The sequence below is a fragment of the Lolium perenne genome, chromosome 2 (genome assembly GCF_019359855.2).
Source record: "Lolium perenne isolate Kyuss_39 chromosome 2, Kyuss_2.0, whole genome shotgun sequence".
Lineage (NCBI taxonomy): Eukaryota > Viridiplantae > Streptophyta > Magnoliopsida > Poales > Poaceae > Lolium > Lolium perenne.
This window is the reverse complement of record NC_067245.2, coordinates 95116374-95133483: the sequence shown is the minus strand read 5'-3', so window position 1 is coordinate 95133483 and position 17110 is coordinate 95116374. Positions and strand designations below refer to the sequence as shown.

Sequence of the window (17110 nt, the reverse complement as noted above, 5' to 3'; positions counted from 1 at the left end):
GACGTTCCGTTTGTCTACACACTAGACACTAGACTGGAATATTGCAAGGACACTATGATATGATCGTACGAGGCCGAAAGACGTCACACGCTGCGTCGGACATGACCGAACTGCTGACAAGGGCACCACGCTTTTGCGAGCTCTATGAATTCACCCCGAGATTCCTTCGTCCTCACGCTCACGTGCAGGCTCACTAGCTGAAGAATGATTGGAGTACGAAACAATGGAGAGAGGAGACCTGTGATTGTGGTCAACCGCTAACTAGGCATTAGCACGCTTTATGGGTCCTTCCAGGAAATTGCGCCGCGACGGTGGCACAACTTCGTATACATCACTGGAGCACTACTTCTTGTCACCAAATGCCAATCTCCAACGCATTGCTCGCACAGCCCCTATATATCCAGGTGAAAATCCGCCGCGTCCTGCTTCTGAAGCGTCGAGCACACTGGTAGTGTTAGCAGCAGCCATGGATCAATTGCCACTCACCACCGTAGCCGGGTCGCTGGAAGGAGGCGGGAGGGTCGTGGACACGTACAAGAAGGCGCTGGCCACGGCGGCATCCGTGGCCGCGTACGCCATGCTGGCGCGCGGCATGGCCAGGGAGCTCCTCCCCGAGGAGTTGCGCGCCGCGGTGCGCTGGGCTGCCGCGTTCGTGCGCGCCCGCCTCGGCGCCGGCGACAAGGAGCGCCACACCATCGTCATCCGCCGCCAGTTCGACACCGGCTGCTACAGCGAGAACCACCTCTTCGACGCGGCGCGCGCCTACCTGGCCACCAAGATCGACCCGCGCGCCATGCGCCGCCTCTGCCTCGCGCGCTCCCGCCACAAGGAGCCCGACGGTAGCAGCAGCTGGAGCACGCTCCTGTGCATGGACGACGGGGGCTCCACCACCGACGCCTTCGAAGGGGTCGAGTTCAGGTGGACGTCCATCGAGACCGGCGGCGACGACGGCAAGAAGGGGAAGGGCCATCGGACCCCACGCGAGACCCTGGAGCTCAGCTTCGACGCCGAGCACACCGACACGGCGCTCGAGCGGTACGTGCCCTTCATCATGTCCACCGCGGAACAGCTGCAGCGGCTGGATCGCGCACTCAAGATCTTCATGAACGAGAGCCGGTCGTGGCACGGCATCAACCACCACCACCCGGCCACCTTCGACACGCTTGCCATGGACTCGGCACTGAAGCGGGCCGTCATCGACGACCTCGACCGTTTCCTCAAGCGCAAGGAGTACTACCGCCGGATCGGCAAGGCTTGGAAGCGCGGGTACCTGCTCCACGGCCCGCCTGGGACCGGAAAGTCCAGCCTCGTCGCCGCCATGGCCAACTACCTCCGCTTCAACCTCTACGACCTCGACCTCTCAGAGGTGCGCCTCAACTCGGCGCTCCAGAGGCTGCTCATTGCCATGCCTAACAAATCCATCCTCGTCATAGAGGACATCGATTGCTGCTTCGATGCCAAGTCCAGGGAAGACCCCAAGATGCTGGTGTCCGCAGACGCCTACAATTCATCCGACTCCTCGGACGACGACGGCCACACGGGAGCTCACAAGCAGCAGAACGTAACGCTGTCCGGGCTTCTCAACTTCATCGATGGACTATGGTCAACGAGCGGCGAGGAACGCATTATCGTCTTCACCACCAACTACAAGGACCGCCTCGATCCGGCGCTGCTACGGCGCGGACGAATGGACATGCACATCTACATGGGCTTCTGCTGCTGGGAGGCATTCAAGACATTGGCCCGGAACTACCACCTCGTCGACGACCACGTTCTGTTCCCGGAGATACAAGAACTGCTTGCAGCGGTGGAGGTCACGCCGGCCGAGGTTTCCGAGATGCTGCTGCGGAGCGAGGATGCCGACGTCGCACTACGTGTTCTCACAGAGTTCCTCCACAACAAGAGACGCAAAGCTAGAAAAGAGGAAACACAAATCAAGAACGACAAAGTTGAGAAAGCAATGTAGTGCCCTACTCCCCTTTAACTGGAGCGTTTTATGTGAGGATTGAGGAATAGAGTGATCTAGTAGGTTTATGTTCACATGTCATCTATGTCGGGAATAATCATCCATCTATGTCGACTACACTAGATGCTTCGTTACATGTTTTGAAGCATTTCTCAACGCCTTGTCTATTAGCACGCTATCTAAGAGCATCTCTAACAGAGTCCGTATTTGTACGAACCGAAAAAACGGAGTTCAGTCTCCCGAAAAACGAATTAAGAGAGCATTTGGGCACAGAAACTGTAAACTCAAACCGAACTCGCGAAAATCAAACGACGCGGGAAATCTATCTCGACGGGGATTGGAGTCGATTTCATCCGATCAACCTTAATTCGATCATAATTCACACTAAATAGTGGCAAAATACAACCGTATTGGACCTAAATTACGTACTACGGGCCTAATTAGACTAGAATTAAATTTCCCGGCGACTATACTGTCACCGGGCGGCGGCGGAGAGTTTTTCGACGCCGCCAGTTGCTAGGCGACGACGAGGGCCGCCAGCTCGATTGCCGCCGCAGCGAGGCGCCGCAGAAAGCGTAGGCGGTCCGTCTGTATCGTCGCCGTCGCCGCTCGGGGCAACGGCGGTAGCGGCGGGCTGGACCCGCCGGCGGGGGGGGGCTCCTCCGCTTCCCCGGCCGCATGATCTTGCCGCCGCCGCCTCCGCAGCCGCGATGGCCTCCGCGCGCTTCAAGGTGGCGCGCCATCAGCTCCGGCCACTTGCGGCCAGCCCGCTTCCATGCGCCGTCGGAGCGCGCCCGCCTGCCGCGCTCCGTCTCCGCCCGGGGGACGGCGACTTGCCCTTCCGGCGCTGGATCGGCCGCCACCCCTACCCACGCGTGTTGCACGCGTCATTTCGAACGGCGGGGTGGTGGCCTTAGCGGCGGAGCGGCGTCCTAGCGCCCGGGATTGCTCGTTGGAGAGGCGGTGGGCTACGGCGGCGGGAGAGGAGCGGCGGGAGGGGAGTAGGGTTTCCGAACCGAACTCCCCTCCTCGAACCCTTTTAATAGGGGTCGTGCGGGGGATCTCTCGGGCCCCCGAAATTTCGATTCGGGCCGGCCCACTTTTTCGGGCGCTGATCTGCGCCAGTTTCGGCCCGAACCCGTAAATCCGCCGGAAAAGTTCGGTTCCGGCGGGATTTACGGGCTCTGTTAGAGTTGCTCTAAGCGAGTAAATAGCAGATCACACCACTTATTGGCGTCTCTTTTTTTTTTGCATAGATACTCACAATCAGTAATTATTTGCATACAACTCACAATCAGTAATTAACAAAATTGATAGCCAGTTAGTTAGCCCCGTTGTCAGCGGTCCAGCCTGGTAATTCCTCTCCATTGTCTCGTCCCTACCAGGCGGAGGCGTCCACCCTGGAGACAGACGGTGGCACGCCATCGAGAAATTCTCACAATCCGCAACGCGAGGAAGTTCATTGGTCCCAGCCAGAATACCCTCGGCCTCCTCATGCGTGTGGGTTCACCGTCGCCAACATCAATGTTGAAAATTGGAAAATGTTTTAATTTTGATGAAATTTTGAATTTTTTAAAAAGTTTAGATTTTAAAAATGTTAAGATTACGAAAAATATTCAAATTTTGAAAATTTATAAATAAAAATCATTTCTTTAAAAAATAAGAAATGTAAAGTTCCAAATTTTACATTTATTCATATTAAAAGTTGTTCGTAGTTTAAATTTTGTTCAGGCCCGGTGACCCGCCGCCATCCCTAGCTATATGCCGACCAGGTCGGCACCTGCACCGTGCCGCACACCCCCACGTGCGTTGTGGGCTGGCCTGGTTAGGCGATTTTTTCTTGTTCTTTCTCTTTTTTCTGTTCTTTTTTTGTTTCCATTTTTTGAAGATTTTCAAATAGATTTTGAATGATTTTCGAATAGATTTTGAACAATTTTGAAATTCTAAACAAATTTGAAATTGTACATTTCTAAAACCTATATACAGGAAAAATTTGAAAACATAAAAGTAAATAGAAAAACGTTAGTTGAAAAAATAACTATAAACAGAAAAAGAAAAAGAAGAAAAAAGAAAAAAAGTCCTTTACCTAATGGGCTGCAGCCTAATTAACAACGGCCGGATTGGAGGGGTGTGCGGCACCCCGTCTGTGCGGACCCGATCGGTATATAGCAGCTCCTCCCCCCCCCCCCCCCCCCCCCCCCCTCCCAAGATGCGGTACTTGAGCGCCCGTCCAAACTGACGATGCGGCATAGCACATAGAGGAATTGCCACGATGGGTCACTGACAGTAAGCCCGACTAACTAATTGGCCATCAAGTTGCTTAATTAGTTTTAAGTGTTATATGCAAAAAAAAATTATAGCAAAATGTGGTGTTCATTGCAACAACAAACCAATGGTGTGGTTCTTTGCAAAACAAAGACACCAACAAGTGGTGTGATCTGCTATTTCCTCTATCTAAGCCAACAGGTATAACTTCCATGTCACTCCCGAGGGAACGACCCTAGAGAAACTCTAGCGTCGCCACTTGGGGTCCCGTCGGCACTTACCCTCGCTGTTGGCACTCGCCACGGCGGCCATGGGGCTTGTCCCTAATAGAGGGCATAGCTTGTAGCATGCCTTATGCCCAAGTTATTTTAAAAAATCTACAATAATTATTTACCTCACTCTACTACTGCCAAAATTGTCAGATGCTCAAAAGAGATATACAGCTTACAAAAAGTAATGCTATGGATTGATCTCTTTTGTTTTTACTCCTTTGTTGATTTATTTGGGATATCCTAGATTTCGCGGTGTTACTGTATATGTTAAAACTATTTGTGTATCGTCTAGGCCGCTGCATTCCTTTCCATTATACATAAGTAGCTCCTATTTTTACTTGCATTGGTTATGTAACAATATACAAAACTACATTATACTTGCAAGAGAACAGTTTGAACTTATTTAGGAGCAGTTTTCATTGCTATCATGCACCGTTTGCACCATTGAGTTAATCATGCCTTATTTCACACGCCATATTTGCTTAATTTCTGTAAGTTAATATTGAATTATTCTTAATGAGCTGTTAGTGATGTAATGGTGTTTCTTTCATCCTAAACCCGAGCAACATGACTTTGCTGAGAATTCCTATTTCACATGCCCGACTTTTAGTGTGATCTAGGCATGTTACGTGCACTGTGATGGGTGTGTGGTATACGGATACCGTCTTTGATGACCTTCTGGCTAATGGAGTACTGCTAATCCTGAGTTGCAGACATAACTGCTTAGAAGGATGTGATCATCACATCAAGTCATGAATGTTGTTGGCTTGATTTGTACATATGTTTAATCAGAATTATTTGTGACACTGTCATGAGCAGAATCAGAAATATAATTAGTTGCTCTTCTGAAATTATGTATTAAGTTTTGGAGTAATTTCCCTAGATTTCGTAGAACTATTTACTCCCCTGGAAATATTTAAACTATAGATTGGCATAGCTACTTAAAAAATCCCATTCAGTGCGTAACAATTAGAGGAATTGCTCTTGCTTTTTGGCTAGCTGAGGCTTCATTTCCACTAACAAAATGCAAAATTCTCTGAACAAACAGGACTTGCAATTTTTTTGTAATTTCAGCATCGCTATCATTTTTTCAGAAAAATGAAAATGTCCAAATTTTTGTACACCATATCTACTATTTCTTCAAATATGGACGGGCGCAGCAACGCACGCTTTTATGATCTAGTTCATTGAGAAGACCCAAGACCTGAAACAAGTTGCAGCTAGAAAAGTTTAAGGCACATGATGTTATTGTTTCTGCTTGACCAGAGCCTGAAGCAAAATGGAATGGAGAAACAAATAAATTTCTTTTGAGAAAAGGTCAGAACTATATTAATTGTGTAGGAAGTATTGCACAGAATTAAGAACTTGATCTGCTTTGCTCATAAGAAACTTGGCCATGCCCATCATCGATTTCTCACACTATGTATCAATGAATGTATATGACAAAATTATTTTCGAGAATACTATATGACAAAATTATCTTCCAACCTAATTATTTCGTTCTGATAGTAAGCAAAAAAAAATAGATGTGCTCTTGAACGGAAACAAGATACAAATATGAATTTGGTGAAATCACTTATAGTTGTTGCTCTCCTTCTAGTAAGAGAGGATCTTACTACTACTAATTCCAACAGTAGCTCCCACAACTTTACCATCTCGCTGAGGCGCGCATGTGTGTCTTTGCCCAAGTTTAGAACCTTGGACGAAACATGAAAGATACTGAGGAGCCATCTAATTCGAGCAAACAAATGATTACCTAATCCCCGCTGAATTTCCGGATGGTGCAGATCCGGTTGAAAAGCTCCTCATCATAGCCCCGGCGGTCGGATCCATCACTCGTCAGTGGTGAAGCTGATGTTGGAGGGATGGGGAGTCGGAGGGGGGCTTCAACGCAGCAGGTCCGACGACCTCGAACCTGGACATGGCTCCGACGACCTCTCGGATACATGGGCAGAAGCTTCGCCATACGGGAGCCTCATCGTACAATACGCCATCGACGGCAAGCAGCCCAGTGCCACCCTGATCGAGCGCGCCCCAGACCGTGGCAAGGAGAAGGTCTGAGAAGGGTATCCCGGGTGGGAAATAAGGGGGGGGGGCGCGTGGGCAGGGCACTGGCGTAGTGCGGCATGGAAACGGCGGGAGGCGTGAAAGGACACAGATGTCGCCTAGAGGGGGGGTGAATAGACGGTTTAAAACTTTTACGATATGGGTTTAACAAATGCGGAATAAAACTAGCGTTTACTTTGTCAAGCCCAAAGCCTATATACTATGGTTCACCTATGTGCACCAACAACTTATGCTAAGAAATACAAGCACTATGTGATATAAAGATATATAACTTCAAGCACGATGGATATCACAAAGTAAAGTGCATAAGTAAAGAGCTCGGGTATAGAGATAAGCGACGCACGCGGGAGACGATGATTTATCCCGAAGTTCGCACTCGTTTGAGTGCTAATCTCCGTTGGAGAGGTGCGGCGATTTAGAGCTCCCGAACGCCACAAATGGCCTCACCTTGAGGTGTGGTTGCTAGATGCACACTAACGCTACAAAGGCCTCACCCCAAGATGCAGTAGACACACCACACACCGAGCGTCACGAAGGCGCCTCACCTTATTCTCCTGTGACTCTCGCCACAAAGGCCTAGGTCACGGTTCCACTAAGAGATTTCCTTCGAGGCGGAAACCGGACCTTACACAAAGCTTGGGGCACGCATCCACAACTTAATTGGAGGCTCCCAAGAAATCGCCACAAAGGCCTCAAATCCGTCTAGGGTTCCAAGAACCCAAGAGTGACAACTTTCTTGCTTTCACTTCCATGAATCATCGTGGAGAACTAAAACCGATGCACCAAATGTAATGGCAAGTCCCTCACTCTCAAATTCCACCAAAGCTACAAAAGCTATTGGGGGAATAAGAGAGGAAAAACAAAGGAATTCACAAAGAACACCAAGATCAAGATCTAGAGGATTCCACTCACAAAAAGATGGATTTGATTGGTAGAAATGTAGATCTAGATCTCCTCTTACTTTTTCCTCAAAAGGATACAGGAAGCATTGGAGGAGTAGAGTGATATGGCAAGCTCTCAAGGTCAACAATGGTGGAGAGATAGAGTAAAAGTAGCTCAGATTTTGGGGAAGAAGACCCCTTAAATAGGTCCCAACAGATCTGACAGTCATGGTTAAAATCATGCCTGGCCAGCAGCCCTGTTCCGACGGTAGTGCCGGGGTGCACCCGGCAGCAGTTCCAGCCTCCCTGTTTTTACCCAAACACCCGATACGAAAACCTTAAGAACTTCTGCATCCGGACTCCGATTTCGATGATCTTGGGCTCGTTGAAATCACAACAACGAGCTCTACGACAATATGCATAGAAGAATCATAGTCCAGCAAAGAAGGATAGAAATAAATGAATAAAGGCTTTACCTATCTAAAAAGACAAACCGGTAAAACTTCCAATATGGAAAATGCAACAACTTGAGTTAAGAGACTCGGATTTATGTGAAACCAATTTTGTTGTAAAGAGGATGAAAAGAGCTACCCCACAAAGAGTGTAAAACTGAAGAACAAGTGGGATAGATTTTTCTATGTATTTTAGAGGTGCAACACCTCAACAGAGAAACCGAGAAAATCACCAAACTCGAAAACGCAACAAGTGATCTATGTGAAATCCGTTTTCGATGAACTGGAGCTTGCCATGAGAATAAGCACAAGCTCTAAAACACCATATGGATAAGATCCAAATAACAAAAAAGAAAGATGATGCAAGGATGCAAAGGTTTGAGCTCTCCGAAGATACGATCGAGTTAGTCACTCGAGAGCCCTCTTTATAGTACGACAACTAAACTATAAACCCATCTCCAACTACACCATGAGACCAGAGAGAAAGAAACCCTATCAAGAGCAAACCTTAAACTTGCACATTCCACTTGAGCTCGATGATGACGGTCTTGACCGCAACAAGATGGAGCGTCTTTCTTGATTGTCCTTGCTTGACGAAGTCTTGTGGATTGCTCCCACATAATCCATCATGGGATAGCTTCTTCTTCGGCGCATATTCTCATATACATGATCACCATATGGATGGCAAGATTCAAGCAAAGGATCTCTTCGAGACGGCTCATCTTGAACTTGCACTTCATTTCTTCATTCTTCATCATGTTGATGTCTTGAAGTTAACTTTGAGGGCTCACTTCATCTTCATCTTCAAGACATACTTGACACTTGATATTCTTCATCAATTTCTTCTTATTGCAACCTTGAAGCCAATATATGGTTCAAGAATTGCCTATGGACAACTCCTACAAATACAACTCAATGCAAACATTAGTCCATAGGAATTGTCATTAATTACCAAAACCACACATGGTCGCTCCATGCACTTTCAATCTCCCCCATTTTGGTAATTGATGGAAATCTCTTTGAGAGGGTTTATATACGAAATTTAAGCAACAAACAAGTCGAATATATAGAGCAAACTCCCCCATAATATATGCATGTGTGAATGAACTTGAATTTCTTTGCATACATTGGCATTCAAAGCCTAGTGGAGTTTCCTCTAAATATTTAACTATGCAAAGCAACAAGATGCAATGCAAGAGAGGCACATGCTTAAGCACAAAGCAAAGACATAACCAAATTCCCTTAAACCCTCCAAACTTCTCCCCCATTGGCACCAATTGCCGAAATGGGTGAAAATTTTAGAAGGCCGATATAGTGAGAGTTCCTCCATACCGTGTGCATTTCCCATAATTTGAGTGGAATCAAATGCACGTATCCAATGACGAATATTCGGAAGGAATCACACTTAGAGGGGATCAAAGATTGCAAAAAGATAACAAAGTCAAGAAGCTTCAACAAATGAAGCAAGCAACAATGAACCACAAAGAAGATACCAAAAGAAAGATAGATATTATGATAAGATCAAGAAGATTGCTCGTAGTAATATGAGAATGCTCCCCAAGGTTTGTGCATGATGACCCACAAGTATAGGGGGTGTATCGTAGTATTTTCGATAAGTAAGAATGTCGATCCCAACGAGGAGCAGAAGGTGTTGACAAGCAGTTTCGATGAAGGATTCCCTGTAAATGCTCACAAACAAGTATTCAGGGGGTTTTGATGTAACAGTTGAATAAAGTACGAGTAAGTAAAGTGCGAGAGTAACAATTGCAGCGAGTGGCCCAATCCTTTTTAGTGCAAAGGACAAGCCGGGTTGTTTACTTATAATTACCAAACGTTCTCGAGGACACACGGGATTTTAGTCTAGTGCTTTCGCTACATACGGCTAAATAATCTTCATTGTTATGATAAGTGTTGTGTGGGTGAACCTATGCTAATGTACCGCCCTTCCTAGGACTAATACATACTTGTGATTATACCCCTTGCAAGCATCCGCAACTACAAGAAAGTAATTAAGAATAAATCTAACCACAGCCTTAAACTCTGAGATCCTGCTATCCCTCCTGCATCGATATACCAACGGGGGTTTAGGTTTCTGTCACTCCGGCAACCCCGCAATCGGCAAACGAGTACAAGATGCATTCCCCTTGGCCCATAAAGGTGAAGTGTCGTGTAGTCGACGTTCACACGACACCACTAGAAGAATGACACCACAACTTAAATATCATAACATTGAATATTACTCAACCATAATTCACTACTAACATTTAGACTTCACCCATGTCCTCAAGAACTAAACGAACTACTCACGAGACATCATATGGAACATGATTAGAGGTGATATGATGATGAATAACAATCTGAACATAAACCTTGGTTCAATGGTTTCACTCAATAGCATCAACAACAAGTAGAAATCGATACCGGGAGAGTTTCCCCTATCAAACAATCAAGATCAAACCCAAATTGCTACGGCGGTGACGGTTTCCAGCGGTGGAGACGGCGGTGATGATGGTGGAGATGATGATGATGGTGATGGAGATGATGTCCAGCTCGATGACGGTGACGATGGCGTCGATTTCCCCCTCCGGGAGGGAATTTCCCCGGCGGATTCCTGCCCGCCGGAGAGCTCTTTTCTCTCTGGTGTTCTCCGCCCCGCAGAGGCGGCTGTGGCTCTTCGCGACGTACCCTCTGTAGCTTAGGTTTTCGGGACGAAGGGTTTCGCGAAGAAAAGGAGGCGAAAGGGGCTGTGGGGCCCCCACACCACAAGGTGGCGCGGCCAGGCCATGGGCCGCGCCGGCCTGTGGTCTGGCCCCACCTTGGGCCTTCTCAGCTCCTCCTTCTGGCTTCCTTCGTCATCTTGAAAAATAGGATTTTTGGTATAATTTCCTTCCACAGTTGATCTTCCGAAATATTGCGTTCTGACGGTGCTTTTTCCAGCAGAATCCTGGCTCCGGTGCTTGATCCTCCAATAATGATGAAACATGCAAAATAGATGAAATAACATAAGTATTGTGTCCCAATATGAAATATATCAATGAATAACAGCAAATTATGATATAAAATAGTGATGCAAATTGGACGTATCAACTCCCCCCAAGCTTAGACTTCGCTTGTCCCCAAGCGAAACTGAACTCGGTAAACAGGACCACATGTTTATGGAGTGAAGAGTCGATAAATAAAATACGGACAAGAAGCATCATACTCATTCACACAAGACATTCTAGTAAACAACTTCCTCATATAACTCAACTTGAAACAAGTATAAAGTAATCACAAATAAAGGTGCATAAGAAATCATAGTTGGTGATGGCAAACTTCGTTCTTGGTCAGAGAACAATTAACAGATTATACTTATCTCATTGAGCAGCGCTCTCATGTTAAAGTTTATAAGGCACAACTTGCATACTCAATCATAATGGTCTCCTCATGATCATTGATAACTTGCAAAGATATATTCATTCAGATAAAACTTGTACTAAACAAGGAAGAATAAAAGACATGATGAAGCAAATCACAATATAATGGTTTGATCACAACTACTCAAATGCTTGCTTGAGATGGAGGGAAATAGGTTTACTGACTCAACATAAAATAAAAGATAGGCCCTTCACAGAGGGAAGCAGTGATTAAATCATGTGCTAGAGCTTTTTCAGTTTTGAAATCATATAGAGATAATAAAAGTAACATTTTGAGAAGTGTTTGTTGTTGTCAACGACTGGTAGCGGGTACTCTAACCCCCTTGCCAGACAACCTTCAAAGAGCGGCTCCCATTTTATTTTTATTTTGTGTGGCACTCCTTCCAACCTTTCTTTCAGAAACCATGGCTAACCGAATCCTCGGGTGCCTGCCAACAATCTCATACCATGAAGGAGTGCCTTTTTATTTTAGTTTTATTATGATGACACTCCCCCCAACCTTTGCTTACACAAGCCATGGCTAACCGAATCCTTCGGGTGCCGTCCATCAATCACATAACATGGAGGAGTGTCTAATTAGTTTAATTAGTTTGGGACTGGGAATCCCATTGCCAGCTCTTTTTGCAAAATTATTGGATAAGCGGATGAAGCCACTAGTCCATTGGTGAAAGTTGCCCAACAAGATTGAAAGATAAAACACCACATACTTCCTCATGAGCTATAAAACATTGACACAAATAAGGGATACTAAGTTTTGAATTGTTTAAAGGTAGCACATGAAGTATTTACTTGGAATGGCAGAAAATACCATGTAGTAGGTAGGTATGGTGGACACAAATGACATAGGTTTGGGCTAAGGTTTGGACGCACGAGAAGTATTCCCTCTCAGTACAAGTCTTTGGCTAGCAAGGCTAATTAGCAAGCATAAGAGTTGAAGGAAACAAACAAATATACATGTGATAGAAACAATCATGCATCTTCCTTGTAAGCACAAACAATTTTAACTTCAGAATAATAAGCTATGAGCTAACAAGAAAGAAAGACAATGAAATAACTACATGTATTTCTCTTTTCTACTTAAACCTCAAAGTGTTGTTGCTATTGACCAATGCTAAGTTTGCCAAAACCAAATAGATTTATTCAATGCTCCCAAAGTGATACCAATACTAACAACAAGGTAAATCATATAATAGAGATTGCAAACTAAAATAAGATGTGCAATATGTAAATGATAAGACTTCTCATTAATATTCCATAACGATAACTCACACCAAGGGATACATAGATAACCAACTAAAGGAGAGATACTTCCAAACTGCAACCCATCTTATATGATAACTTCCCTACTCATGATATGACACTACTTGACAGTAAAAAGTAAAAGGTAGTGATGATGTGATACCGCGGCACTCCCCCAAGCTTGGAACAAACCAAGGGGATGCCAATACCGATGATGAATTACTCCTTCGGCGATGGTGGTGATGAATTCCTGACAAGCTTCTCAATAAGCTCCTGAAGCTCATCAATCTTGTATGTGAGATTGCGAATCATCTCCGAATTGTGCTCGACGCGGTTAAGAAGTCTGTCCGACGGCGAGTCCCAACTCTTGGAGTTATTTCCCCACTCTTCACCCTCAGGCTTCCTCCTTCCTGCAGTGTTAGAGCGATCTATATCCCAATTGCTAGGCAATGCTGCCTTGGGAGTCCCTTCAATTTGATTATTGAAAATTAGATTGTGGAAGGGATGGTGAATGCCTGATAAAGATGTTTTCGGAGCTAGGTAATGACGTGGAACTGCTCCTCCAGTGCGAATTCTTGCGCTCTTGTTTGCACTAAAAGGGTTGTCCACCACCTTGATGCTTGCGATGGTAGCACGCGGGTGTGTGCGCAAATCTTCCTCCACCTCTTCTTCATCCTCTTCCTTGACATCCTTGTCCTCCTCTTTCCACCCAAGATCCCGATTATCTTCATCCGGAAACTCCTTGCCCTTGTTCTTGGAGACCATGGTGTTTCTAAACTGAAAACAGATCCTGGCAGAAACAGCTCGAAACAAAACACGTCGAGAAAACGATATACGGGCCTCCAGGGGTCCGGGGGATTATATAGCAAAAAATTTCACGACAAAAGGAAAGTACCAGATCGAACCAGAGTCGGAAAGGGGCGACGAGGCGGCCAGACCATAGGGCGGCGCGGGCCCAGGCCAGGCCGCGCCGGCCTATGGTGGCACGCCCTCGTGCGTCTTTTCCACTCCGTTTCGAACTCGTAATTTTTCATATTTTCCAAAAACAGCAAAAATATAGTTCGGAAAGTAAATTGCGAACTTTTCATTACCAGTACTGTTACCTATTCAAAGTCGAGTTCTGGCGGACTGTCAATTTGTCCTTTGATGAAAGCCTCCGGTGTTTCCACTTGAATAATATCAACATCAACATTATAAGAATCACCTGAGATATAATGCTTGAGTCTTTGTCCATTCACCACTTGCGTGGCATTGCCTTGGAGAGAGCTAATTTTAATTGCTCCTGAACGATACACCTCCTCAACAACATACGGTCCTTCCCATTTCGAGAGTAATTTCCCTGCAAAGAATCTGAGACGAGACCGATACAATAGGACTTTATCCCCAATATTAAATTCTCTTTTGATAATCCTTCTATCATGCCATTTTTTAACTTTCTCTTTAAAGAGTTTAGCATTTTCATAAGCTTCACTTCTCCATTCATCTAGAGAACTCAATTGCAACAACCTCTTATTACCGGCAAGTTTAGGATCTTTATTTAATTCTCTAACAGCCCAATAAGCTTTGTGCTCTAGTTCTAAAGGTAAATGACAAGCTTTTCCGTAAACCATTTTATAAGGTGACATTCCCATGGGATTTTTATAAGCAGTTCTATAAGCCCATAGTGCATCCTTCAATTTACTAGCCCAATTCTTTCTAGTTTTATTAACGTCTTTTGCAAGATAGATTTAATCTCTCTATTTGATAATTCTACTTGCCCACTAGTTTGAGGATGATAAGCGGAAGCAATTCTATGATTAATACCATACCTAGCAAGAGTTTTTCTAAAACCTCCATGAATAAAATGAGAACCTCCATCAGTCATAATATATCTAGGCACTCCAAATCTAGGAAAAATAATGTCTAAAAGCATTCTTAAAGAGGTCTCACCATCAGCACTTTTTGTAGGTATGGCTTCCACCCATTTAGTAACATAATCAACAGCAACAAGTATATGAGTGTTACCTTTCGAAGACGGAAAAGGTCCCATGAAGTCAAATCCCCAACAATCAAATGGTTCAATAACAAGAGTATAATTCATAGGCATTTCATTACGTCTGGAGATATTACCAACCCTTTGGCATTCATCACAAGATAAAATAAACTTTCTCGCATCCTTGAAGAGAGTTGGCCAATAAAAACCTGATTGTAGAACTTTTTGCGCGGTTCTTTCTCCGGCGTGATGTCCTCCATAAGCACTACCATGACATTTACTCAATATCTCTTGTTGTTCATATTCGGGAACACACCTTCGCAGAATACCATCCACTCCTTCTTTATATAAGTGTGGGTCATCCCAGAAATAATGCCTCAAGTCATAAAAGAATTTCCTCCTTTGCTGAGCTGAAAAGGTTGGAGGCAAGTACTTGGAAACAATAAAGTTAGCATAATCAGCATACCAAGGACTGTCTCGCGAGCTCACCTTTATTACAGCCAATTGTTCATTTGGAAAACTATCATTAACAGGAACAGGATCATAAGCAATATTTTCCAATCTAGACAAATTATCAGCAACAGGATTATCAGCACCTTTCCTATCTACAATATGTAAATCGAATTCTTGCAAAAGAAGTACCCATCTAATAAGCCTCGGCTTAGCATCTTTCTTTGTCATAAGGTATCTAATTGCAGCATGATCAGTATGAATCGTAACTTTTGAATCAACAATATAAGATCTAAATTTATCACAAGCAAAGACTACAGCTAATAATTCTTTTTCAGTTGTAGCATAATTTCTTTGAGCAGCATCAAGAGTTTTACTAGCATAATGAATAACATTCAGTTTTTTATCTACTCGTTGTCAAAGAACAGCGCCTACAGCAAAATCACTAGCATCACACATAATTTCAAAAGGCAAATTCCAATCAAGAGGTTCAACTACAGGAGCAGTTGTTAAGGCTTTCTTTAGAGTTTCAAAAGCTTCCTTACAATCATCATCAAAAACAAAAGGTACGTCTTTTTGAAGAAGATTAGTAAGAGGCTTTGAAATCTTGGAGAAATCTTTAATAAATCTCCTATAAAACCCAGCATGACCAAGAACACTACGAATACCTTTAACATCCCTCGGATAGGGCATCTTCTCAATTGCTTCAACTTTAGCTCTATCAACTTCAATACCTCTCTCAGAAATTTTATGTCCCAATACAATTCCTTCATTAACCATAAAGTGGCATTTCTCCCAATTAAGAACAAGGTTAGTTTCTTCACATCTCTGCAAAACTTTATCAAGGTTTCGCAAGCAACTATCAAAAGAATTCCCATAGACGGAAAAATCATCCATGAATACTTCCACAATACTCTCACAAAAGCCATGAAAAATAGCAGACATGCATCTTTGAAAAGTAGCAGGAGCGTTACATAAACCAAAAGGCATACGCCTATAAGCATAAGTTCCATAGGGACAAGTAAAAGTGGTTTTCTCTTGATCTTTAGTTCTAACAGCAATTTGTGAAAACCCAGAATAACCATCAAGAACGCAAAAATGAGTATTTTTAGACAATCTTTCTAGCATTTGATCAATAAATGGTAAAGGGTAATGATCTTTCTTAGTAACTTTATTAACTTTTCGAAAATCAATGCACATTCTATACCCTACAACTACTCTTTGAGGGATGAGCTCATCATTATCATTAGGCACAACCGTCATTCCTCCTTTCTTGGGAACGCAATGCACAGGACTAACCCATCTACTATCAGCAATAGGATATATAATACCAGCTTCAAGAAGTTTTAATACCTCATTCCTTACCACCTCCTTCAGCTTCGGAATTAGACGACGCTGATGTTCAACAACAGGCTTTGCATCATCTTCCATATTAATAGCATGTTGGCAAATAGAAGGAGAAATCCCCTTCAAATCATCAAGAGTGTAGCCAATAGCTCCTCGGTGTTTCTTCAATATTTCCAATAACCTTTCTTCCTCAATCTCTGAAAGCTTAGAACTAATAATAACAGGATATATTTTCATATCATCAATATGAGCATATTTAAGATTATCAGGTAAAGGCTTTAAATCAAAAACAGGATCTTCCTTTGGTGGCGGTGTTGTACCCAAATCTTCCACCGGTAAATCATGCTTGAGAATAGGTTGGCGAAGAAAAATTTCCTCAAGCTCATCTCTTTCCTTCCTAAAAACTTCACTCTCGCTATTCTCCAAATGTTGCTGCAAAGGATTATTAGGAACACGAACAATAGATGCACACTGCTCCATTTTAAAATCATCACTAGGCAAATCAGCTTTATAAGGAGTTTTGGTAAATTTAGAGAAGTTAAACTCATAAGATTCACCAGCAAATTTAGTCAAAATTTTCTCTTTCTTGCAATCTATAATAGCTCCACAAGTATTTAGAAAAGGTCTACCAAAAATGATAGGACAATAATCACTAGCAGCAGAACCAAATACCAAAAAGTCAGCAGGATATTTAATCTTACCACATAGAACTTCTACATCTCGAACAATACCAATTGGAGAAATAGTTTCTCTATTAGCCAGCTGAATAACCACATCAATATC

The 17110-nt window shown here is 44.0% G+C and overlaps 1 protein-coding gene across 1 annotated transcript; it reads left to right on the top strand.

Moving 5' to 3' along the window:
* Positions 1–327: 327 nt before the first annotated feature.
* Positions 328–2102, top strand: LOC127333299 (AAA-ATPase At3g50940). Its single transcript, XM_051359687.2, has one exon. The coding sequence runs from the start codon at positions 467–469 to the stop codon at positions 1964–1966; it is 1500 nt and encodes a 499-aa protein (XP_051215647.1). The 5' UTR covers positions 328–466; the 3' UTR covers positions 1967–2102.
* Positions 2103–17110: the final 15008 nt, after the last annotated feature.

Coding starts and splice junctions, on each gene's coding strand:
- LOC127333299 (XM_051359687.2), top strand. CDS start 467: ATGGATCAATTGCCACTCACCACCGTAGCCGGGTCGCTGGAAGGAGGC.